A 26776-nucleotide genomic window follows, 5' to 3' on the forward strand; every position below is an offset into this window, starting at 1 on the left:
AAATAAAGGTGAAATAAATAAATAAATAAAAATGGTCTGTCCCCACCCTGAGCGATGATACATCATGCTGAGGCTGTAGAGAAGCCAGATTTAGACATATATAATTTAACAGTTCAATTTTAAGCCATGCTGTTCATATAATTCATTTATTATAATTTACTTTTATTTTTTCTCTCAGTTATTTATCCCGGGAAACGGGAGAGGTTTTGGGCAGTAAATCTCAGTAATTCTCGGTAACTGGGTTCCAACCATTCAACGCTAGTGTGTGTGCCTTTGTGTGTGTATATACGTGCCTGTGTATATACGTGCCTGTGTATATACGTGCCTGTGTATATACGTGCCTGTGTATATACGTGCCTGTGTATATACGTGCCTGTGTATATACGTGCCTGTGTATATACGTGCCTGTGTATATACGTGCCTGTGTATATACGTGCCTGTGTTAGAGGAGGCTGGTGGGAGGAGCTATAGGAAAACTAACTCATTGTAATGGCTGGATAGAATAAATGAAACAGAGTCAAGCATGTGGTTTGATGTGTTTGATACCGTTCCATTACAATGAGGCTGTGCCCCTATAGCTCCTCCCACCAGCCTCCTCTGGTGTTTGTATGTGCCTGCTTTTGCTAGTCTGTGCTCCTCACCTTGGTGTGGTTTGGGTCCCGTGCGTTGGGCAGCAGGTGGTTCCAGAAGGGGGCAGCCTTGGCATCGGTGCCCCTGCAGGAGGCCAGCCCTAACCCCGGGGCCAGCAGGGCCAGACGGCTCCTCTTAGAGGTGGAGGGGCCCTCGTCCTCCGAACACGACTCTCCCGTGTCGCTGGATGATAGCAGTTTCTTCTTGGCCGGGCAGGGACCCGAAGAGATCCCACGGAGGCTGCTGGTGCTGGGGGTCTTCTCCACGGAGCTCAGGCTGCTGGTGCTGGGGGTCTTCTCCACGGAGCTCAGGCTGCTGGTGCTGGGGGTCTTCTCCACGGAGCTCGGGCCACTGGTGCTGGGAGTCTTCTCCACGGAGCTCAGGCTGCTGGTGCTGGGGGTCTTCTCCACGGAGCTCAGGCCGTTGGTGGAGTTGAAGGCGGCGGCACTGGGATGGGGCGGTGAGGACTCCAGCTTGGCCCCCCACTCCCTACCCTCCCCAGGCTCCTGGGGGTCTGTGGTGGGAAGGAAGCGGTGGGAGAGGGAGCCTGGAGGTCCTCCAGGAGGGCTACGGGTGTCGAATGCCCCAAGGGCCCCACGGGGGCCGTCAGTGCAGCAGTTGGGCTGATGCTGTCCCAATGAGGAGCCACTACTGCAGCCCTCCCCAGACCCTCCAGGATTGCCCAGGGAGCAGGCTGACGCGTCGCCCCCAGGAGGAGACTCTATGCTGGGAAAGGGGCTGCGGGAGCCAGGAGGGCTGTGGGGCTCGACCATGGGGGATGGTTTGGGCGACAGCGGGGCCCACAGGTCCGGGACGGGCCTGTCATGATTGTGCTGGGCAGGGCGTCGGGCGGGGGTGTGGCCCGGAGAGAGGGGTGCAGGTGGGGGGGATCTAGGCGATAGGCCCCCATCTGAGTCTCTGTGATCCACCATGATGCAGGAGGATACAGGCCCCTGCACCACCCCCACCCCCATCCCTACCCCCATCCCGACATCCAATCCTACCCCAGGTCCTGACCCTGACAGCACCCCTCCATCCCTTTCGAGGTCCCCTGCCAGGTGGGGCCATTTGTGTGTTAGATGGGAATCCTCTTGAACCCCACCCTGTCCTCTCTTGACCCCCACCCTGTCAGTCCGCTGGACCTGACCCGGCTGGACTTGCCCCGGCTGGGCCTCACTGGTTCTGGGGAGCTCGGAGGCTGAGAACCCCCCCAGCTGGGAGAAGATGGAGAGCTGATAGACCTTCTGGAGACGCAGCTGCTCATGACCAAAGGGCTTGGGAACCACCACCCCTGGTCTCATCACCCCAAGGTCGGGGACCTGTGAGGGGGCCGCGGGAGGAGGCAGGTCCCCATCCTGGGATGGAAGCTCCACAGGAGCCAGCTCCTCCTTGCTGCTGCGTGTCAGTTCTACGTGAATGTGCCTCATGGCTGCTTGGGTTCAGAGGTTAGAGGTCAGAGCCTTAAAGTGTCTGAGAGACTTGCAACAGGAAGTCAAGTAGCAGCAACGGGAAGTTCTAGAAAGTGCAAGGAGGTGGAGATTGACGTTCTACAGTAAGATGGGTCCTATACTTCCTGTTGTGATGTCATCAGTGTAAACTAGGAAGCAGAGTTGCACAGCACCTGAGGAGAAGCAAAGGTGTAATAATACACATACTAGACACACTTATTGACTAGCAAACAATAACAATAACAAACAGACTTAGAAACTCAGCACACAACTGTTTGCCCCAGAATGAAAAAGCTAATTACTCAACTTTTCTCTGACATCTCTCAAAGATATCAATTCATGATTAACATGATGACAATGCTAGTTTCACTCGTGCGACTAGTTGGGATTTGCCCCACAGTACATAGTAACGCCTCACCTCTGTGCCCGTCCGTTCGATGGTGCCCTCCTGTCCAGTCAGCACCTGGCACAACATCAGGAAGCTGTGCCCACAGACTCCTCTTACCACGGTTACCTGACTATCACCATAGTTACGAACAGTGCCAGCTAGCACCAGCATCCCCACACAGCCAGACAGTAAGGGGCGGGGCTTCAGGAGGAAGAGGAAGTGATGGAAGAGATGGATACAGGAACTACCTACCTACCACCTAGAGAGAGAGAGAGAGAGAGAGAGAGAGAGAGAGAGAGAGAGAGAGAGAGAGAGAGAGAGAGAGAGAGAGAGAGAGAGAGAGAGAGAGAGAGAGAGAGAGAGAGAGAGAGAGAGAGAGAGAGAGAGAGAGAGAGAGAGAGACAGAGAGACAGAGAGACAGAGAGACAGAGAGACAGAGAGACAGAGAGACAGAGAGACAGAGAGACAGAGAGACAGAGAGACAGAGAGACAGAGAGACAGAGAGACAGAGAGACAGAGAGACAGAGAGACAGAGACGATATGTATTGGTGAGGTGGTGAGGCTATGGAAAGACAGTGACCATCAACACATAGCATACTAATGTTATAACAGGCTTACTATCGGTTATTATGAGCTATGAGGACAGGAGTGTGTAAGAATTTATAAGGATAGTGTTAGAATCTTGACAAAGAAGTGCTGGCAAGGAGTAGCCTACTTTGATTGATTGATTGAGTGGCCTACTTACCGAGGGGGCAGGACATCAGTGAGGCGGGAGGGTTCTGAGAGGAAGTACTGATGAACATAAACAGGAACTGACTCTCCTAAAGCACCTGCTGTGATTGGCTGACGACTCGACACGCCCTCCCTGGTCACCAGGACGCAGGGTGAGTCTCAGCGACGGCATCATGACACAGGCATTCCACAGAGAAACCCTGCAGAGACAGAGAGACAAAGAAAGATATTCATTAATCAATTTACCTCAACTTAATCAATATTTCAAAGACAACAGACACAAGTTTACTTATATTACCATTTTAGCTCCTATTTGACCTAATACGGAACAATAAGGCACAGCGGACTGAACCTTGACCCATCTAGACTTTGTGGATCTTGGGACAGGGAACGTGGGGGTGAGAGAGAGAGAGAGAGGGAGAGAGAGAGAGGGGGGGGGGGGTAAAGATGCTGTTCCACGAAAACATCTCAGAAGGTCAACATGACATGGGCACACAAATGTCAACACAAATGAGAACACCTGGGGAAGGATTCCAACTAATTCTGGCAAATGGCCTGTGTGCATTCTTATGGACCATACTCCTAGTACATATTCACTTCATAAGAAGAAATTCCCTTAGACCAAGCCCACACTGTGGGAAAAGAAATCGGTCGTCCCCATTGACACCCTTTGAAAAAGAGCCACCTTCTTAGTTGATTTTTTTATGATATAGAAATAAAAAAAACATGCTGAAAAACAGCTGTGTTGAACAATGTATGTAACCAGCTCAAAAATCCCAATCTACGGGCCTCCCGAGTGGCACAGTGGTCTAAGGCACTGCATCGCAGTGCTTGAGACGTCACCTATAGACCTGTAGTTGTAGCCCAGGCTGTGTTGTAGCCGGCTGTGACCGGGAGACCCATGAGTTGGTGCACAATTGGCCCAGCGTTGTCCAGGTTAGGGGAGGGTTTGGAAGGCCAAGATGTCCTTGTCTCATCGTGCTCTAGCGACTCCTTGTGGCGGCCCGGGCGCCTGCAGGCTGATGTCGGTCGCCAGTTGTACAGTGTTTCCTCCAACGCATTGGTGCGGCTGGCTTCCGGGTTAAGCGAGCAGAGTGTCAAAAAGCAGTGCGACTAGGCAGGGTCGTGTTTCGGAGGACGCATGTCTCTCAACCTTCTTCTTTCCCAACACTGTAACAACCAATTGGGGAGAAAAATGAATGCCAAGCGTCACGTCTGGAGGAAACCTGGCACCATCCCTACGGTGAAGCATGGTGGTGGCAGCATCATGCTGTGGGGATGTTTTTCAGGAACTGGGAGACTAGTCAGGATCGAGGGAAAGATGAACGGAGAAAAGTCCAGAGATATCGTTTATGTCCAGTCCAGAGCACTCAGGGCCAAAGGAAGCAATCACACAAGCCCCCCCCCCCCCCCCCCAAATGACCCTTTCTAGTTTCTATCATAGTAATTCACACCCCTCATCTCCCAAAATCCCACTGCCTCCAGTCCAACAGATCAGCTTCAACTCCAGTAACGTTGCCATGAGCAACCGATGATTCCCCCCCCCCCCCCCCCAGTAATAAATGGAATAATGCAACCTGACGGTAGGATTCCAGCTGAAGAGCTGACCATGACAAGACAGTATAAATAGAACATGACATATATATATATATCTGTCTCTCTCTATATATATATAGAGAGAGATAATGAGAGAGAGAGAGAGAGAGAATGAGAGAGAGAATGAAAGAGAGAGCGAGAGAGCGAGAGAGAGACAGAGAGAGAGACAGAGAGAGCGAGAGAGAGAGCGAGAGAGAGAGAATGAGAGACAGAGAGAGAGACAGAGAGAGAGACAGAGAGAGAGACAGAGAGAGAGACAGAGAGAGCGAGAGAGAGAGCGAGAGAGAGAGAATGAGAGAGAGAGCGAGAGCGAGAGAATGAGAGAGAGAGAATGAGAGAGAGAGCGAGAGAGAGAGAGCGAGAGAGAGAGAGCGAGAGCGAGAGAGCGAGAGCGAGAGAATGAGAGAGAGAGAAGAGAGAGAGAGCGAGAGAATGAGAGAGAGAGAATGAGAGAGAGAGAATGAGAGAGAGAGCGAGAGAATGAGAGCGAGAGAATGAGAGCGAGAGAATGAGAGCGAGAGCAAGAGAAAGTGAGGAGCGAGAAGCAGAGAGAGCATGTCTGTTGTCTTCATGTCGTGTGCGTGACATCACAGTGAATAAGGTTGGTTTCCAGATGGCTGGGCTGTAGAGTGTCAGTCATTTGGTTCTCGAGGTATCATGGTTATAGTGTCCCAAATAACACCCTACTCCTTGTATAATGCATTACTACTGGACCACTGTGGGTCCTGGTCAAAAGGAGTGCACTATATGGGGAATATAGTGCCATTCGAGAAGAGTTACAGTACATCAGGGCCCTGCTCTGCCTGTTGACATTACAGGACAGGAAGTCTCTCTGAGAGACACACATCAGGGCCCTGCTCTGCCTTTTGACATTACAGGACAGGACAGGACGTCTCTCTGAGAGACAAACATCAGGACCCTGCTCTGCCTGTTGACATTACAGGACAGGAAGTCTCTCTGAGAGACAAACATCAGGACCCTGCTCTGCCTGTTGACATTACAGGACAGGACGTCTCTCAGAGACAAACATCAGGACCCTGCTCTGCTTGTTGACATTACAGGACAGGAAGTCTCTCTGAGAGACAAACATCAGGACCCTGCTCTGCTTGTTGACATTACAGGACAGGAAGTCTCTCTGAGAGACAAACATCAGGACCCTGCTCTGCCTGTTGATATTACAGGACAGGACGTCTCTCTGAGAGACAAACACACACATATACACTCACACACGTGGTAACATACACTGAGTGAATGAATTATTAAGAACACCTGCTATTTCCTTGACAGAGTGACCAGGTGAATCCAGGTGAAAGCTATGATCCCAAATTGATGTCACTTGTTAAATCCTCTTCAATCAGTGTAGATGAAAGAGAAGAGACAGGTTAAAGAAGGAGTTTAAAGCCTTGAGACAATTGAGACATGGATTGTGTATGTGGGCCGTTCAGAGGGTGAATGAGCAAGACAAAATATTGAAGTGCCTTTGAACAGGGTATGGTAGTAGGTGCCAGGCGCACCGGTTTGTGTCATGAACCGCAATGCTGCTGGGTTCTTCACGCTTTTCCCATGTTTATCAAGAATAGCCCGCCACCCAAACGACATCCAGACAACTTGACAACTGTGGGAATCATTGGAGTCAACATGGGACTGCATCCCTGTGGAACGCTTTCAAAACCTTGTCGAGTCCAAACCTCGACGAATTGAGGCTAGTCTGAGGGAAAGGGGGGGGGGGTGCAACTCAATATTAGGAACATAAACACGCACGAACGCACACACGCACACCTCCTGAGGCAGAGACAGCCAAGGCAGAGAGAACCAATCCAATGTGACCTCCGTAATGACTCTCTAGTGACATATGTTCTCCCAGAAGTCACACACCATTACCCCTGACAGCCCTCTGAAGGTAGGACCTACAGTTATAAACAACCAACTGGATACTGGGTTTTTTTTGTCTGTCGTTCGTTTACATGAGAGTCCTGTGAAATCTGTCCTGGACTCGGTTTCCATTTCCATTAGCCCCTTCAATCCAAGTCTCTCCTCTACTGACATGTGATCGCGGCTTGTATGTAAAACAACATACCCACAAAATACAAGCTACAAGTATCGTCTGTATACTGTCAGTGTCATGGAGAACTACGAGAGAGCATGTCGCCCCCCCCCCCTCCGCCAGGACAGTCAGCTAATTGGATCCCGAGTGGCGCAGCGGTCTAAGGCACTGCATCCCAGTGGTAGAGGCTTCACTACAGACCCGGGTTTGACCCCAGGCTGTATCACAACCAGCCGTGATTGGGAGCCCCACAGGGCAGCGTTGTCCGGATTAGAGGAGGGTTTGACCCCGGGCTGTATCACAACCGGCCGTGATTGGGAGCCCCACAGGGCAGCGTTGTCCGGATTAGAGGAGGGTTTGACCCCTGGGCTGTATCACAACCAGCCGTGATTGGGAGCCCCACAGGGCAGCGTTGTCCGGATTAGAGGAGGGTTTGACCCCGGGCTGTATCACAACCGGCCGTGATTGGGAGCCCCACAGGGCAGCGTTGTCCGGATTAGAGGAGGGTTTGACCCCGGGCTGTATCACAACCGCCCCATAGGGCAGCGTTGTCCGGATTAGAGGAGGGTTTGGCCCCGGGCTGTATCACAACCGGCCCATAGGGCAGCGTTGTCCGGATTAGAGGAGGGTTTGACCCCGGGCTGTATCACAACCGGCCCATGGGGCAGCGTTGTCCGGATTAGAGGAGGGTTTGGCCCCGGGCTGTATCACAACCGGCCCATAGGGCAGCGTTGTCCGGATTAGAGGAGGGTTTGACCCCGGGCTGTATCACAACCGGCCCATAGGGCAGCGTTGTCCGGATTAGAGGAGGGTTTGACCCCGGGCTGTATCACAACCGGCCCATAGGGCAGCGTTGTCCGGATTAGAGGAGGGTTTGACCCCGGGAGCTGTATCACAACCGGCCCATAGGGCAGCGTTGTCCGGATTAGAGGAGGGTTTGACCCCGGGCTGTATCACAACCGGCCCATGGGGCAGCGTTGTCCGGATTAGAGGAGGGTTTGGCCCCGGGCTGTATCACAACCGGCCCATAGGGCAGCGTTGTCCGGATTAGAGGAGGGTTTGACCCCGGGCTGTATCACAACCGGCCCATAGGGCAGCGTTGTCCGGATTAGAGGAGGGTTTGACCCCGGGCTGTATCACAACCGGCCCATAGGGCAGCGTTGTCCGGATTAGAGGAGGGTTTGACCCCGGGAGCTGTATCACAACCGGCCCATAGGGCAGCGTTGTCCGGATTAGAGGAGGGTTTGACCCCGGGCTGTATCACAACCGGCCCATAGGGCAGCGTTGTCCGGATTAGAGGAGGGTTTGACCCCGGGCTGTATCACAACCGGCCCATGGGGCAGCGTTGTCCGGATTAGAGGAGGGTTTGACCCCGGGCTGTATCACAACCGGCCCATAGGGCAGCGTTGTCCGGATTAGAGGAGGGTTTGACCCCGGGCTGTATCACAACCGGCCCATGGGGCAGCGTTGTCCGGATTAGAGGAGGGTTTGACCCCGGGCTGTATCACAACCGGCCCATAGGGCAGCGTTGTCCGGATTAGAGGAGGGTTTGACCCCGGGCTGTATCACAACCGGCCCATAGGGCAGCGTTGTCCGGATTAGAGGAGGGTTTGACCCCGGGCTGTATCACAACCGGCCCATAGGGCAGCGTTGTCCGGATTAGAGGAGGGTTTGACCGTCTTTGTAAATAAGAACTTGTTTTTAACTGACTTGCCTAGTTAAATAAAAGTTCAATAAACAAATAAAAAATGGCCCCCTATTCTCTGTAGTGCACTACTTTTGACCACATGGCCCATAGAAAATAGGGAATTACTTGGGACGTATCCTATGTCTGTTCCCCTCCCAGGTTTGGAGGTTAGAAAGGACCTGCTATGTTAGCAAGGACCTGTTTCTAATTACGTTCCGGGGCCCCGACCACCCCCTCAAGAAAATAAAAATAAATCGTCCCCCGGCTGGGGACCTCTGCAGTACAACATCACTTACGCTTATTTTCAACCTTCTTATTTTTCTGAGTGTCAAGTAACCTTCAGGCCTTGAATAGAGACCCAGACAGGGTGTCTTCAGATCCCTATTTTTGGGACGCAGCCCAGGAGAAAATAAAGAGAAAGGATAATAATGTAGTAGCTAAACAAACACAGTGGAGTCGGAAAGGACTATGAGAGAGAGAGAGAGAGAGAGAGAGAGAGAGAGAGAGAGAGAGAGAGAGAGAGAGAGAGAGAGAGAGAGAGAGAGAGAGGTAGAGAGAGAGGTAGAGGTAGAGAGAGAGGTAGAGAGAGAGGTAGAGGTAGAGAGAGAGGTAGAGAGAGAGGTAGAGATGTAGAGAGAGAGGTAGAGAGGTAGAGAGGTAGAGAGAGAGGTAGAGAGAGAGAGAGGTAGAGAGGTAGAGAGAGAGAGAGGTAGAGAGGTAGAGAGAGAGAGAGGTAGAGAGAGAGAGGGAGAGAGAGAGAGAGAGAGAGAGAGAGAGAGAGAGAGAGAGAGAGAGAGAGAGAGAGAGAGAGAGAGAGAGAGAGAGAGAGAGAGAGAGAGAGAGAGAGAGAGAGAGAGAGAGAGAGAGAGAGAGAGAGAGAGAGAGAGAGAGAGAGGTAGTGAGAGAGAGAGAGTAGAGAGAGAGAGAGGAGAGAGAGAGAGAGAGAGAGAGAGAGAGAGAGAGAGAGAGAGAGAGAGAGAGAGAGAGAGAGAGGGAGAGAGAGAGGTAGAGAGAGAGAGAGGTAGAGAGAGAGAGAGGTAGAGAGAGAGAGAGAGGTAGAGAGAGAGAGAGAGGTAGAGAGAGAGAGAGAGGTAGAGAGAGCAAGAGAGAGGTAGAGAGAGAGAGAGAAACTGTCCATTTTTAAAGTCTATAGATTTGGTCTGTATTCGATGAGCCGTCACAAACCAAATTCTCGTCGTAAAGGCTGGCTATCACAAGTAGTCTAAATGAACACATTGCTTTAAAAACACAAACGCCACCACAATGTGGACATTCATACACTAACAACCTCTTACACAGTCCCAGACAGTAAGTTGTCGGGCATCCTGACAACCCTGACCCACAACACAGGAAGCTGCTGAGGGCTTATAACGGACGGAACGAATGGAAACCTTGGGTTTGACGTATTTGATACCATTCCACAGATTCCACTCCAGTCATTACCACCAGCCCGTCCTCCCCAAATAAGGTGCCACCAAACGTGTGTTACCCACACCGACACTTCTGACCCAGAAGCAACCTGCCATTTACCTGCTGGGTGGTTAGGGGTCAAGAGGTCAAAGGTGAGGGCCGATATACTTGAGCGTTTGGCCCTCGTTGATACAGATGTAGGGTCTTAATGTGAGCCGGTTTTCTACAGTAGGAAAATAATCCTGCAGCAACAGGAAATGTGAATTATTATGTGGATTATAGTTAATGGGCATATTTGTAGGGGTTGATACATGTTTCGTATTGTCAAATTCAAGCCTGAAATGTCAAAGTGGAAATTACAAACTTCAGAATCTGCAACAGGGGTGATCAAATTAAGATACTGCCTCTGTATATCATCTTTCTAGGCTAACTAATGGCTATGGGGCCTTGTCAAGAGTAGTGCACTATATATAGGGAATAGGGCTCTGGTCTATAGTAGTGCACTATATAGGGAATAGGGCTCTGGTCTATAGTAGTGCACTATATAGGGAATAGGGCTCTGTTCTATAGTAGTGCACTATATAGGGAATAGGGCTCTGGTCTATAGTAGTGCACTATATAGGGAATAGGGCTCTGGTCTATAGTAGTGCACTATATATAGGGAATAGGGCTCTGGTCTATGGTAGTGCACTATATAGGGAATAGGGCTCTGGTCTATAGTAGTGCACTATATATAGGGAATAGGGCTCTGGTCTATAGTAGTGCACTATATATAGGGAATAGGGCTCTGGTCTATAGTAGTGCACTATATAGGGAATAGGGCTCTGGTCTATAGTAGTGCACTATATAGGGAATAGGGCTCTGGTCTATAGTAGTGCACTATATAGGGAATAGGGCTCTGGTCTATAGTAGTGCACTATATAGGGAATAGGGCTCTGGTCTATAGTAGTGCACTATATAGGGAATAGGGTGCCATCTGGGAGGCAACAAACGTCACACTCTCAGGTTGTGTAACCATGGTGATGTTCACGGAATGTTCTTGATGCAATCTCTTGTTAGAGAATCTCTCGTGACAGACAAACGTTAAAGGCTTAATTCAGTGCCCAGATTCTCATTGGCTCAACTACAGCTGAATGTGTGTCTCTATAGGTCCATAATCTATAGGTCCAGCAGATAAACGCGCGCACACACACACACACACACACACACACACACACACACACACACACACACACACACACACACACACACACACACACACACACACACACACACACACACACACACACACACACACACACACACACACACACACACACACACACACACACACACTTGATGGGATTAGGTTAGTGTGATCCACAGAGTTAGAATGTGATGTCATCGTGTACAGAGGAAGGTCATGTAATGACAGACTACGAACAGAGGGAGTGAGAGAAGACTGAAAGAGATCGAGAGAGGAAAAAAACAGAGAGAGAAAGAGAGACAAACTACCCACAAAATGAGGTGGAAACTGAGCTGCACTTCCTAACCTCCTGCCAAATGTATGACCATATTAGAGACACATACTTCCCTCAGATTACACAGATCCACAAAGAATTTGGAAACAAACCCAATTTTGATAAACTCCCATATCTACTGGGTGAAATACCACAGTGTGCCATCACAGCAGCAAGATGTGTGACCTGTTGCCACAAGAAAAGGGCAACCAGTGAAGAACAAACACCATTGTAAATACAACCCATATTCGTGTCTATTTAATTTTCCTTTTGTACTTTAACTATTTGCACATCATTACAACAATGTATGTGCATAATATGACATTTGTAATGTCTTTATTATTTTGGAACGTGTAATGTTTACTGTTCATTTTTATTGTTTATTATCTACTTCACTTGCTTTGGCAATGTTAGCATATGACAGCAGCATCCCACCCTGAATCCCACTTCTAACTTACTACTGAAGTTAACCAGGGTTGGTCCCTGGATGGGAGACCAGATGCTGCTGGAAGTGGTGTTGGAGGGCCAGTAGGAGGCACTCTTTCCTCTGGTCTAAAAAAATATCCCAATACCCCAGGTCAGTGATTGGGGACATTGCCCTGTGTAGGGTGCTGTCTTCTGGATGGGATGTTAAACGCGTGTCCTCACTCTCTGAGGTCCGTAAAGATCACATGGCACTTATAGTAAGAGTAGGGGTGTTAACTCTGGTGTCCTGGCTAAATTCCCAAGCTATCCCTCATACCAACGCAGTCACCTAATCATCCCCAGCTGACAAATGGCTCATTCCTCTCCCCTGTAACTATTCCCCAGGTTGTTTCTATAAATGAGAACATGTTCTCAGTCAACATACCTGATAAAATAAAAATGTTTCCCATGCCAATAAAGGCCCTTGAATTGAATTGACAGAGAGAAACAGTATCTGTTTCCCTCTGTTCCTGTGTTTGGACACACCTACTCACTCATTATTTGTAATATTTTCTACATTATATAGAATAATAGTGAAGACATCAACACTATGAAATAACACAATCATGCAGTAACCAAAAAAGTGTTAAACAAATCAAAATATATTTTATATTTGAGATACTTCAAATTAGGCACCTTTTGCCTTGATGACAGCTTTGCACACTCTTGGCATTCTCTCAACCAGCTTCATGAGGTAGTCACCTGGAATGCAATTCAATTAACAGGTGTGCCTTCTTAAAAGTTAATTGAAGGAGTGATATCAGCTCTAGCTGTCTATATGTTTTATGGAAAAAGGGTGTCTCCATAATGACCATTCTAAATAGCCTACCTACAACTGGTAACAAGTTGTCACGACGTTGCTCTGTCTCTGTTACTCAGCTGTCTCTGCCTTAGCACTCTCTCAACCAATGGACACACACCTCTCCGGCCCAACCCACTCACTCACTCACAGCCTGTCCACTGCCTGATGGTCAGCAGCGTGTCCCAGTGATGTACAGTACCAGTCAAAAGTTTTAGAACACCTACCAATTCTGGGGTTTTTCTTTGTTTGGACTATTTTCTACATTGTAGAATAATAGTGAAGACATCAAAACTATGAAATAACACATATGGAATCATGTAGTAAACAAAAAAGTGTTCAACAAATCAAAATATATTTTATATTTGGGATTTTCCAAAGTAGCCACCCTTTGCCTTGATGACAGCTTTGCACACTCTTGGCATTCTCTCAGCCACCTACACCTGGAATGCTTTTCCAACAGTCTTGAAGGAGTTCCCACATATGCTGAGCACTTGTTGGCTGATTTTCCTTTTCCTTCACGCTGCGGTCCAACTCATCCCAAACCATCTCAATTATGTTGAGGTCGGGTGATTGTGGAGGCCAGGTCATCTGATGCAGCACTCCATCTCTCTCCTTCTTGGTCAAATAGCAGTTACACAGCCTGGAGGTGTATTGGGTCATTGTCCTGTTGAAAAACAAATGATAGTCCCACTAAGCGCAAACCAGATAGGATGGAGTATCGCTGCAGAATGCTATGGTAGCCATGCTGGTTAAGCGTGCCTTGAATTCTGAATATATCACAGACAATGTCATGAGCTAAGCACCATCACACCTCCTCTTCCTCCATGCTTCACAGTTGGAACCACACACTTCCTCCTCCATGCTTCACAGTTGGAACCACACACCTCCTCCTCCATGCTTCACAGTTGGAACCACACACCTCCTCCTCCATACTTCACAGTTGGAACCACACACCTCCTCCTCCATGCTTCACAGTTGGAACCACACACCTCCTCCTCCATGCTTCACAGTTGGAACCACACACCTCCTCCTCCATGCTTCACAGTTGGAACCACACATGCAGAGATCATCCGTTCACGTACTCTGCGTCTCACAAAGACACGGCGGTTGGAACCAAAAATCTCAAATTTGGACTCATCAGAACAAAGGACAGATTTACACCAGTCTAATGTCCCTCGCTCATGTAACCAAAAATCTCCAATTTGGACCCATCCACCAGAAGAACTGATTTCCCATGGTTTAATGTCATTAGCTCATGTTTCTTGCCCCAAGCGAGCCTCTTCTTCTTATTGTTGTCCTTTAGTAGTGGTTTCTTTGCAGCAATTCGACCATGAAACCCTGATTCACGCAATCTCCTCTGTACAGTTGATGTTGAGATGTGTCTGTTACTTGAACTCTGTGAAGCATTTATTTTGCTGCAATTTCTGAGCCTGGTAACTCTAATGAATTTATCCTCTGCAGCAGAGGTAACTCTGGGTCTTCCTTTCCTGTGGCGGTCCTCGTGAGAGCCAGTTTCATCGTAGCGTTTGATGGTTTTTGCGACTGCACTGCAAGAAATGTTTCAAAGTTCTTGATATTTTCCTCATTGACTGACCTTCATGTCTTAAAGTAATGATGGACTGTCATTTCTCTTCATTTATTTGAGCTGTTCTTGCCATAATATGGTAAATGACCAAATAGGGCTATCTTCTGTATACCACCCCTACCTTGTCACAGCACAACTGATTGGCTCAAATGCATTAAGAAGTTAAGATATTCCACATATGAACTTTTAACAAGGCACACCTGTTAAAGGAAATATATAGGCGATCTTAGCTAAAGTCATCAGCTCAGATGGATAGTTGTGAGAATGCTGTTTGTTAGGGGTCTCTTCCTCTCGCCCCCCCCCTCCCTCTCTTTCTACCCCCTTCTCTCTTCTCCCCCCCCTCTGTTCGAGGCAATTTTTGGAGCTGCTGAGTGCCAGGCTTCCTGACAACAACACAGACAGACAACAGAAATGGGGATATCAGCTTGTGACACTCACCCTCACAGAGACACAGCCAAGGCACTCATACTCACCCTCACAGAGACACAGCCAAGGCACACACCCTCACAGAGACACAGCCAAGGCACTCACACTCACCCTCACAGAGACACAGCCAAGGCACTCACCCTCACAGAGACACAGCCAAGGCACTCACCCTCACAGAGACACAGCCAAGGCGCTCACCCTCACAGAGACACAGCCAAGGCGCTCACCCTCACAGAGACACAGCCAAGGCGCTCACCCTCAGAGACACAGCCAAGGCGCTCACCCTCACAGAGACACAGCCAAGGCGCTCACCCTCACAGAGACACAGCCAAGGCGCTCACCCTCACAGAGACACAGCCAAGGCGCTCACCCTCACAGAGACACAGCCAAGGCGCTCACCCTCACAGAGACAGAGCCAAGGCGCTCACCCTCACAGAGACAGAGCCAAGGCGCTCACCCTCACAGAGACAGAGCCAAGGCGCTCACCCTCACAGTGACACAGCCAAGGCGCTCACCCTCACAGTGACACAGCCAAGGCGCTCACCCTCACAGAGACACAGCCAAGGCGCTCACCCTCACAGAGACACAGCCAAGGCGCTCACCCTCACAGAGACAGAGCCAAGGCGCTCACCCTCACAGAGACAGAGCCAAGGCGCTCACCCTCACAGAGACAGAGCCAAGGCGCTCACCCTCACAGAGACACAGCCAAGGCGCTCACCCTCACAGAGACACAGCCAAAGCGCTCACCCTCACAGAGACACAGCCAAAGCGCTCACCCTCACAGAGACACAGCCAAAACGTTCACCCTCACAGAGACACAGCCAAGGCGCTCACCCTCACAGAGACACAGCCAAGGCGCTCACCCTCACAGAGACACAGCCAAGGCGCTCACCCTCACAGAGACACAGCCAAGGCGCTCACCCTCACAGAGACACAGCCAAGGCGCTCACCCTCACAGAGACACAGCCAAGGCGCTCACCCTCACAGAGACACAGCCAAGGCACTCACCCTCACAGAGACACAGCCAAGGCACTCACCCTCACAGAGACACAGCCAAGGCACTCACCCTCACAGAGACACAGCCAAGGCACTCACCCTCACAGAGACACAGCCAAGGCACTCACCCTCACAGAGACACAGCCAAGGCACTCACCCTCACAGAGACACAGCCAAGGCACTCACCCTCACAGAGACACAGCCAAGGCACTCACACTCACAGAGACACAGCCAAGACACTCACCCTCACAGAGACACAGCCAAGGCACTCACCCTCACAGAGACACAGCCAAGGCACTCACCCTCACAGAGACACAGCCAAGGCACTCACCCTCACAGAGATACAGCCAAGGCAGTCACACTCACAGAGACACAGCCAAGGCACTCACACTCACAGAGACACAGCCAAGGCACTCACACTCACCCTCACAGAGACACAGCCAAGACACTCACCCTCACAGAGACACAGCCAAAGCGCTCACCATCACAGAGTCACAGCCAAGGCACTCACCCTCACAGAGACACAGCCAAGGCACTCACCCTCACAGAGATACAGCCAAGGCAGTCACACTCACAGAGACACAGCCAAGGCGCTCACCCTCAGAGAGACACAGCCAAAGCGCTCACCCTCAGAGAGACACAGCCAAAGCGCTCACCCTCAGAGAGACACAGCCAAAGCGCTCACCCTCAGAGAGACACAGCCAAAGCGCTCACCCTCAGAGAGACACAGCCAAAGCGCTCACCCTCAGAGAGACACAGCCTAAGCGCTCACCCTCAGAGAGACACAGCCTAAGCGCTCACCCTCAGAGAGACACAGCCAAAGCGCTCACCCTCACAGAGACACAGCCAAAGCGCTCACCCTCACAGAGACACAGCCAAGGCACTCACCCTCACAGAGACACAGCCAAAGCGCTCACCCTCACAGAGACACAGCCAAGGCGCTCACCCTCACAGAGACACAGCCAAGGCACTCACCCTCACAGAGACACAGCCAAGGCACTCACCCTCACAGAGACACAGCCAAGGCACTCACTCACCCTCACAGAGACACAGCCAAGGCACTCACTCACCCTCACAGAGACACAGCCAAGGCACTCACTCACCCTCACAGAGACACAGCCAAGACACTCACTCACCCTCACAGAGACACAGCCAAGACGCTCACCCTCACAGAGACACAGCCAAAGCGCTCACCCTCAAAGAGACACAGCCAAGGCACTCACCCTCACAGACACAGCCAAAGCGCTCACCCTCACAGAGACACAGCCAAAGCGCTCACCCTCACAGAGACACAGCCAAAGCGCTCACCCTCACAGAGACACAGCCAAAGCGCTCACCCTCACAGAGACACAGCCAAAGCGCTCACACTCACCCTCACAGAGACACAGTCAAGGCACTCACCCTCACAGAGACACAGCCAAAGCGCTCACCCTCACAGAGACACAGCCAAAGCGCTCACCCTCACAGAGACACAGCCAAAGCGCTCACCCTCACAGAGACACAGCCAAGGCACTCACCCTCACAGAGACACAGCCAAGGCAGTCACACTCACCCTCACAGAGACACAGTCAAGGCACTCACCCTCACAGAGACACAGCCAAAGCGCTCACCCTCACAGAGACACAGCCAAAGCGCTCACCCTCACAGACACAGCCAAAGCGCTCACCCTCACAGAGACACAGCCAAAGCGCTCACCCTCACAGAGACACAGCCAAGGCACTCACCCTCACAGAGACACAGCCAAGGCAGTCACACTCACCCTCACAGAGACACAGTCAAGGCACTCACCCTCACAGAGACACAGCCAAAGCGCTCACCCTCACAGAGACACAGCCAAAGCGCTCACCCTCACAGAGACACAGCCAAAGCGCTCACCCTCACAGAGACACAGCCAAGGCGCTCACCCTCACAGAGACACAGCCAAGGCGCTCACCCTCACAGAGACACAGCCAAGGCGCTCACCCTCACAGAGACACAGCCAAGGCGCTCACCCTCACAGAGACACAGCCAAGGCGCTCACCCTCAGAGACACAGCCAAAGCGCTCACCCTCAGAGACACAGCCAAAGCGCTCACCCTCACAGAGACACAGCCAAAGCGCTCACCCTCACAGAGACACAGCCAAGGCGCTCACCCTCAGAGACACAGCCAAGGCGCTCACCCTCACAGAGACACAGCCAAGGCGCTCACCCTCACAGAGACACAGCCAAGGCGCTCACCCACAGAGACACAGCCAAGGCACTCACCCTCACAGAGACACAGCCAAAGCGCTCACCCTCACAGAGACACAGCCAAAGCGCTCACCCACAGAGACACAGCCAAGACACTCACCCTCACAGAGACACAGCCAAGACACTCACCCTCACAGAGACACAGCCAAAGCGCTCACCCTCACAGAGACACAGTCAAGGCACTCACCCTCACAGAGACACAGCCAAGGCGCTCACCCTCACAGAGACACAGCCAAAGCGCTCACCCTCACAGAGACACAGCCAAGGCGCTCACCCTCACAGAGACACAGCCAAAGCGCTCACCCTCACAGAGACACAGCCAAAGCGCTCACCCTCACAGAGACACAGCCAAAGCGCTCACCCTCACAGAGACACAGCCAAAGCGCTCACCCTCACAGAGACACAGCCAAGGCGCTCACCCTCACAGAGACACAGCCAAGGCGCTCACCCTCACAGAGACACAGCCAAGGCACTCACCCTCACAAAGACACAGCCAAGGCACTCACCCTCACAAAGACACAGCCAAGGCACTCACCCTCACAGAGACACAGCCAAGGCGCTCACCCTCACAGAGACACAGCCAAGGCGCTCACCCTCACAGAGACACAGCCAAGGCGCTCACCCTCACAGAGACACAGCCAAGGCTTCTCTTTCTTTTCCTCTCCCTCTTTTTTTCCACTTCTCCTTTTTGTTTTTGTGGCGAGCACCTCTGGTGACTGGTGTCTCTCTGCCTTTCAGAGAGTCTAGCCGGTCAGCTTGCCTTCGTTATATCTCTCCCTCTCTCTCTTCGCTTTCTTTTGCTATTTCTTCCTCTCTTGGCCTCCTCAACCTGAATAGGGATTTAAGAGAGAAACGTTGTTCCCAAGTCCAGTGCTCATCAGGCTGTTCTAGTGCTGTGGTTAAGTCGCTCTTTCTACTCCCCTCCCGGTATGCCCAACAACACTAACCCTAACCCTCCCTTTCCCTCAGTAACTCTTTAACAGACACATAAACCCTCCCATCCCCACATCTCTTGCTTGCACACACTCTCGCTCTGCTTCCCCCTCTCCTCCATTCTCTCGCTCTGCTTCCCCCTCTCCTCCATTCTCTCGCTCTGCTTCCCCCTCTCCTCCATTCTCTCGCTCTGCTTCCCACTCTCCTCCACTCTCGCTCTGCTTCCCAGTCTCCTCCACTCTCGCTCTGCTTCCCAGTCTCCTCCACTCTCGCTCTGCTTCCCACACTCCTCCGCGCTCGCTCGCTCTGCTTCCTTCCCCCTCTCGCTCTGCTTCCTTCCCCCTCTCCTCCGCTCTCGCTCGCTCTGCTTCCTTCCCCCGCTCTCGCTCGCTCTGCTTCCTTCCCCCTCTCTCGCTCGCTCTGCTTCCTTCCCCCTCTCTCGCTCGCTCTGCTTCCTTCCCCCTCTCTCGCTCGCTCTGCTTCCTTCCCCCTCTCTCGCTCGCTCTGCTTCCTTCCCCCTCTCTCGCTCGCTCTGCTTCCTTCCCCCTCTCTCGCTCGCTCTGCTTCCTTCCCCCTCTCTCGCTCGCTCTGCTTCCTTCCCCCTCTCCTCCGCTCTCGCTCGCTCTGCTTCCTTCCCCCTCTCCTCCGCTCTCGCTCGCTCTGCTTCCTTCCCCCCCCTCTCCTCCGCTCTCGCTCGCTCTGCTTCCTTCCCCCTCTCCTCCGCTCTCGCTCGCTCTGCTTCCTTCCCCCTCTCCTCCGCTCTCGCTCGCTCTGCTTCCTTCCCCCCTCTCCTCCGCTCTCGCTCGCTCTGCTTCCTTCCCCCTCTCCTCCGCTCTCGCTCGCTCTGCTTCCTTCCCCCTCTCCTCCGCTCTCGCTCGCTCTGCTTCCTTCCCCCTCTCCTCCGCTCTCGCTCGCTCTGCTTCCTTCCCCCTCTCCTCCGCTCTCGCTCGCTCTGCTTCCTTCCCCCTCTCCTCCGCTCTCGCTCGCTCTGCTTCCTTCCCCCTCTCCTCCGCTCTCGCTCGCTCTGCTTCCTTCCCCCTCTCCTCCGCTCTCGCTCGCTCTGCTTCCCCCTCTCTCCTCCGCTCTCGCTCGCTCTGCTTCCCCCTCTCCTCCGCTCTCGCTCGCTCTGCTTCCCCCTCTCCTCCGCTCTCGCTCGCTCTGCTTCCCCCTCTCCTCCGCTCTCGCTCGCTCTGCTTCCCCCTCTCCTCCGCTCTCGCTCGCTCTGCTTCCCCCTCTCCTCCGCTCTCGCTCGCTCTGCTTCCCCCTCTCCTCCGCTCTCGCTCGCTCTGCTTCCCCCTCTCCTCCTCTCTCGCTCGCTCTGCTTCCCCCCCTCTCTCGCTCGCTCTGCTTCCCCCTCTCTCGCTCGCTCTGCTTCCCCCTCTCTCGCTCGCTCTGCTTCCCCCTCTCCTCCACTCTCGCTCGCTCTGCTTCCCACTCTCCTAAACTCTTTTCTCTCTTTCAACCACTCTCCCTTTAGCTCTCAGCCCCCCTATCTTTCTCTCATTCTCTCTGCCCTTCGTCTCTGTTCTTCCCAGCTGGTAGTTTCAGGCGTGTTCTCTGCTCAGTCAGCACTGAACACATATAGAGAAGGGGGGGGGGGGGGGCTTCTGATTGGCTGGGGGAAGGGGGCTCAGCTGGAGTAGTTGAGAATCGGATTGGCTAGGTGGAGGGCAGGGGAAGCCAAAGCTCCGCCCACCTGCTCAGTCTGTTTTCAGAAGCCGAGAGAGCAGAGAACGCTCTGAAAACAACCTTTCTCTCTCTGTGTGTGTGTGTAACAAGTGTTTCTATGTATATGGTTGTAATGTGTGTATACATAAATGGGAGTGAGTATGTATGTATGTAGCTTACTTGTGTGTGTTCAATCGTCACGTTGTTTCTTCCACTATGTGTTGTCACTAAATAGCTCTCACCCAGTTAACATGGTGTTCACTATTACCACACACACACACCACACACACACACTAACAGGAAGTGAAGCTCCTGTAGTTTAGCTGATAAAGTGTGTTCTCTGTGCCCAAAGATAAGCCCTCTGCTCTGCTGCAGGAGAAAACCCCCAGTGTGTGAGAGGATGGGGGATGGGGGTTGCAACACTGGGGTGTATATTTACATTTTCATTCTCTTAGGCACCAGACAGCGTTTATTTACAAATGGTTAGTTAACACACACACACACAGTGTTAGCTTTCCCACAACGGTGTCAATCATCAGTTCCTCTAAACCAGAAGCTGTAACCTGCTAGTTCATGTTTAGGAAGGTTGAAAGAAGGCATGTGTGAGAGTGTGTGGATCAAATTAAATGTTATTTGTCACATGCGCCGAATACAACCGGTGTAGACCTTACAGTGAAATGCTTACTTACAAACCCTTAAAACCAACAACGCAGTTTAAAAAAATACAACAAAAAAAGTAAGAAATAAGAATAACAAATCATTAAAGAGCAGCAGTAAAATAACAATAGTGGGGCTTTATACAGGGGGTATCGGTACAGAGTCAATGTGGAGGCTATATACAGGGGGTACCGGTACAGAGTCAATGTGGAGGCTATATACAGGGAGTACAGGTATAGAGTCAAAGTGGAGGCTATATTTTTTTATTTCACCTTTATTTAACCAGGTAGACTAGTTGAGAATAAGTTCTCATTTGCAACTGCAACCTGGCCAAGATAAAGCATAGCAGTGTGAACAGACAGAGTTACACATGGAGTAAACAATTAACAAGTCTATAACACAGTAAAAAAAAAGAGAGTCTATATACATTGTGTGCAAAAGGCATGAGGAGGTAGGCGAATAATTACAATTTTGCAGATTAACACTGGAGTGATAAATTATCAGATGGTCATGTACAGGTAGAGATATTGGTGTGCAAAAGAGCAGAAAAGTAAATAAATATAAACAGTATGGGGATGAGGTAGGTAAAATTGGGTGGGCTATTTACCGATAGACTATGTACAGCTGCAGCGATCGTTTAGCTGCTCAGATAGCAGATGTTTGAAGTTGGTGAGGGAGATAAGTCTTCAACTTCAGCGATTTTTGCAATTGGTTGGAGGCCGAGGTTGGAGTAGCCAGGAGGAAGGCATGGCCAGCCGTTGAGAAATGCTTGTTGAAGTTTGATGCTCATGGATTAGGGGGGTACCTGTATAGAGTCAATGTGCGGGGGCACCGGTTAGTTGAGGAAATATGTACATGTAGGTAGAGTTAAAAAAGTGACTATGCAAAGATAATAACAGAGAGTAGCAGCAGCGTAAAAGAGGGGGGGGGGGGGGGGGCAATGAAAATAGTCTGGGAAACCATTTGATTAGATGTTCAGGAGTCTAATGGCTTGGCGGTAGAAGCTGTTTAGAAGCCTCTTGGACCTAGACTTGGCGATCTGGAATCGCTTGCCGTGCGGTAGCAGAGAGAACAGTCTATAACTAGGGTGGCTGGAGTCTTTGACAATTTTTAGGGCCTTCCTCTTACACCACCTGATAGAGAGGTCCTAGATGGCAGGAAGCTTGGTCCCGGTCATGTACTGGGCTGTACGCACTGCCCTCTGTAGCGCCTTGCGGTCGGAGTCTGAGCAGTTGCCATACCAGGTAGTGATGCAACCAGTCAGGATGACCTTGATGGTGCAGCTGTAGAACCTTTTGAGGATCTGATGACCCATGACCAAGTCTCCTGAGGGGGAATAGGTTTTGTCTTGCCCTCTTCACGACTGTCTTGGTGTGCTTGGACCATGTTACTTTATTGGTGATGTGGATGCCAAGGAACTTGAAGCTCTCAACCTGCTCCACTACAGCCCCATTGATGAGAATGGGGGAGTGCTCGGTCCTCCTTTTCCTGTAGTCCACAGTCATCTCCTTTGACTTGATCACGTTGAGCGAGAGGTTGTTCTTGCACCATACGGTCAGGTCTCTGACCTCCTATAGACTGTCGATGATCAGGCCTACCACTGTGTCATCAGCAAACTTAATGATGGTGTTGGAGTTGTGCCTTGCCGTGCAGTCATGCCGTGCAGTCATGAGTGAAAAGGGAGTACAGGATGTGGCTGAGCATGCACCCCTGAGGGGCACCCGTGTTAGGATCAGCATGGCGGATGTATTGTTACCTACCCTTACCACCTGGGGGCGGCCCATCACGAAGTCCAGGATCCAGTTGCAGAGGGAGGTGTTTAGTCCCAGGATCCTTAGCTTAGTGATGAGCTTTGAGGTCACTATGGTGTTGAACGCTGAGCTGTAGTCAATGAATAGCATTCTCACATAGGTCTTTTGTCCATGTGGGAAAGGGCAGTGTGGAGTGCAATAGAGATGGCATCATCTGTGGATCTGTTGGGACGGTATGCAAATTGGAGTGGGTAGTAATTTAGGCAGGTTACCTTAGTGTTCTTGGGCACTATGGTGGTCTGCTTGAAACATGTTGGTAGTAAGGACTCAGTCAGGGACAGGTTGAAAACGTCAGTGAAGACACTTGCCAGTTGGTCAGCGCATGCTCGCAGTACACATCCTGGTAATCCGTCTGGCCCTGCGGCCAGAAGGTTGACCTGTTTGAAGGTCTTACTCACGTCGGCTGCGAAAAGCGTGATTCCACAGTCATCCGAAACAGCTGATTCTCTCATGCATGTTTCAGTGTTACTTACCTCGAAGCGAGCACATAAGTTATTTAGCTCGTTTGGTAGGCTCGTGTCACTGGGCAGCTCTCGGCTGGGCTTCCCTTTGTAGTCTGTAATGTTTTGCCCTGACGCATCCGACGAGCTTCGGAGCCACTGTAGTACGATTTGATCTTAGTCCTGTATTGACGCTTTGCCTGTTTGATGGTTTCTCGGAGGTCATAGCGGAATTTCTTTTAAGCTTCCGGGTTGGAGTCCCGCTCCTTGAAAGTGACGGCTCTACCATTTAGATCAGTGCTAATGTTGCCTGTAATCCATGGCTTCTGGTTGGGGTATGTACGTACAGTCACTGTGGGGACGACGTCCTCGATACACTTATTGATAAAGCTAGTGACTGATGTGGTGTGCTCTTTAATGCCATCGAAAGAATCCTGGCACATATTCCAGTCTGTGCTAGCAAAGCAGTCCTGTAGTTTAGCATCTGCTTCATCTTACCACTTTTTATAAACCGAGTCACTAGTGCTTCCTCCTGCTTTAATTGTAGCTTGTAAGCAGGAATCAGGAGGATAGAACTATGGTCAGATTTGCCAAATGGAGGGCGAGGGAGAGCTTTGTACACATCTCTGTGTGTGGAGTAAAGGTGGTCTAGAATTTGTTCCCCTCTGGTTGCACATTTAACATGCTGAAATGAGGTAAAATGGATTTAAGTTTCCCTGCATTACAGTCCCCGGCCACTAGGAGTGCCGACTCCATATGAGCGGTTTTCTGTTTGCTTATGGTGGTATACATATCATTGAGCACGGTCTTAGTGTCAGCGTCGGTCTGTGGTGGTATGTAGACAGCTACGAAAAATACAGATGAAAACTCTAGGTGGATAGTGTGGTCTATAACTTATCATGAGATACTTTACCTCAGGCGAGCAAAACCTTGAGACTTCCTTTAGATATCATGCACCAGCTGTTGCTCACATATATGCATAGGCCCCCGCCCAGTGTCTTTCCAGAGGCTACGGTTCTATCCTGCCGATAGAGAATATAAACCGTTCTGTGCTGCCAATGGAGTGTATAACCCGCCAGCTGTATGTTCTTCATGTCGTCGTTCGGCCACGACTCCGTGAAATATAAGATATTACAGTTTTTAATATCCCGTCAGTAGCCTATACGTGCTTTCAGTTAGTCCCATTTATTTTCCTGCGATTAAATATTAGCTAGCAGGACGGAAGGCAAAGGCAGATTAGCCACTCGTCGCCTGATCCTCACAAGGCACCTGGATCTTTTTCCACTAAATGTCAGTTTCATTCTCCAGCGAATCACAGGGATCTGGGCCTGGTCGGGTGTCCGTAGTAGTATATCCCTCCCGTCCGACTCATTGAAGAAAAACTCTTCGTCTCATCTGAGGTGAGTAATCACAGTTCTGATGTCCCAGAAGCTCTTTTCGGTCATAAGAGACGGTAGCAGCAACATTATGTACAAAACAAGTTACGAACAACGTGAAAAAACTAACAAAATATCATGTTTGGATAAGAGCCGATAAGACGGCAGCCCTCCCCTCCCGCGCCATCATGTGTGTGTATGTATATGTATGTGTGTATGTACACTACCATTCAAAAGTTTGGGGTCACTTAGAAATGTCCTTTTTTTAAAAAGGCACATTTATTGTCCATTAAAATAACATCAGATTGATCAGAAATACAGTGTAGACATTCTTAATGTTGTAAATGACTATTGTAGCTGGAAACTGCAGATTTTTTTATGGAATATCTACATAGGCGTACAGAGGCCCATTATCAGCAACCATCACTCTTGTGTTCCAATGGCACATTGTGTTAGCTAATCCAGGTTTATCATTATAAAAGGCTAATTGATCATTAGAAAACCCTTTTGCAATTTTGTTAGCACAGCTGAAAACTGTTGTTCTGATTAAAAAAGCAACTGAATTGGCCTTCTTTAGACTAGTTGAGCATATGAAGCATCAGTATTTGTGGGTTCGATTACAGGCTCAAAATGGCTAGAAACAAAGAACTTTGTTCCGAAACTCGTCAGTCTATTCTTGTTCTGAGAAATGAAGGCTATTCAATGTGAGATATTGCCAAGAAACTGAAGATCTCGTAAAATGCTGTATACTACTCTCCTTCACAGAACAGTGCAAACTGGCCCTAACCAGAATAGAAAAAGAGGAGTGGGAAGCCCCAGTGCACAACTGAGCAAGAGGACAAGTATATTAGAGTGTCTAGTTTGAGAAACAGACGCCTCACAAGTCCTCAACTGGCAGCTTCGTTAAATAATATCAGCAAAACACCAGTTTCAATGTCAACAGTGTGGAGACGACTCCAGGATGCTGGCCTTCTAGTTCGTACTGTGAGACGCCTAAGACAGCGCTACAGGGAGACCAGATGGACAGCTGATCGTCCTCGCAGTGGCAGACCACATGTAACAACAGCTGCACAGGATCGGTACATCCGAACATCACACCTGCGGGACAGATACAGGATGGCAACAACAACTGCCCGAGTTACACCAGGAAAGCACAATCCCTCCATCATTGCTCAGATTGTCCGCAATAGGCTGAGAGAGGCTGGACTGAGGGTTTGTAGGCCTGTTGTAAGGCAGGTCCTCAACAGACATCACCGGCAACAACGTCGCATATGGGCACAAACCCATCGTCACTGGACCAGACAGGACTAGCGAATAGTTCTCTTCACTGACAAGTTGCAGTTTTGTCTCACCAGGGGTGATTCACGTTTATTGTCAAAAGAATGAGCGTTACACTGAGGCCTGAACTCTGAAGCAGGATCGATTTGGAGGTGGAGGGTCCGTCATGGTCTGGGGCGGTGTGTCACAGCATCATCGGACTGAGCTTGTTGTCATTGCAGGCAATTTCAATGCTGTGCCTTACAGGGAAGACATCCTCCTCCCTCATTTGGTACCCTTCCTGCAGGCTCATCCTGACATGACCCTCCAGCATGACAATGCCACCAGCCATACTGCTCGTTCTGTGCGTGATTTCCTGCAAGACAGGAATGTCCGTGTTCTGCCATGGCCAGCGAAGAGCCCAGATCTCAATCCCATTGAGTACGTCTGGGACCTGTTGGATCGGAGGGTGAGGGCTAGGGCCATTCCCCCCAGAAATGTCCGGGAACTTGCAGGTGCCTTGGTGGAAGAGTGAGGTAACATCTCACAGCAAGAACTGGCAAATCTGGTGCAGTCCATGAGAAGGAGATGCACTGTAGTACTTAATGCAGCTGGTGGCAACCAGATACTGACTGTTACTTTAGATTTTGACCCCCCCCCCCATTATTCCATCTGTTAGTCACATGTCTGTGTGTTC

At 50.6% G+C, this 26776-nt stretch overlaps 1 protein-coding gene across 2 annotated transcripts in view; it reads right to left on the bottom strand.

The window, feature by feature from the left end:
• Positions 1–26776, bottom strand: part of LOC124036639 (protein FAM214B-like) — a 55410-nt gene that overhangs the window by 15346 nt on the left and 13288 nt on the right. Inside the window, exons 1-4 of one of the 2 annotated variants that reach the window (XM_046351461.1) lie at positions 18560–18893; positions 3212–3398; positions 2497–2725; positions 642–2251 (exon numbers count right to left, since the gene is read on the bottom strand). In XM_046351461.1, coding sequence (XP_046207417.1) covers positions 642–2057 — 1416 coding nt within the window. In that variant the 5' untranslated portion in view covers positions 2058–2251; positions 2497–2725; positions 3212–3398; positions 18560–18893. Of the gene's footprint in view, positions 1–641; positions 2252–2496; positions 2726–3211; positions 3399–18559; positions 18894–26776 lie in introns of those variants that run through there. The other variant, XM_046351459.1, reaches the window with a different exon arrangement.

Source organism: Oncorhynchus gorbuscha, linkage group LG05 (genome assembly GCF_021184085.1).
Source record: "Oncorhynchus gorbuscha isolate QuinsamMale2020 ecotype Even-year linkage group LG05, OgorEven_v1.0, whole genome shotgun sequence".
NCBI lineage: Eukaryota > Metazoa > Chordata > Actinopteri > Salmoniformes > Salmonidae > Oncorhynchus > Oncorhynchus gorbuscha.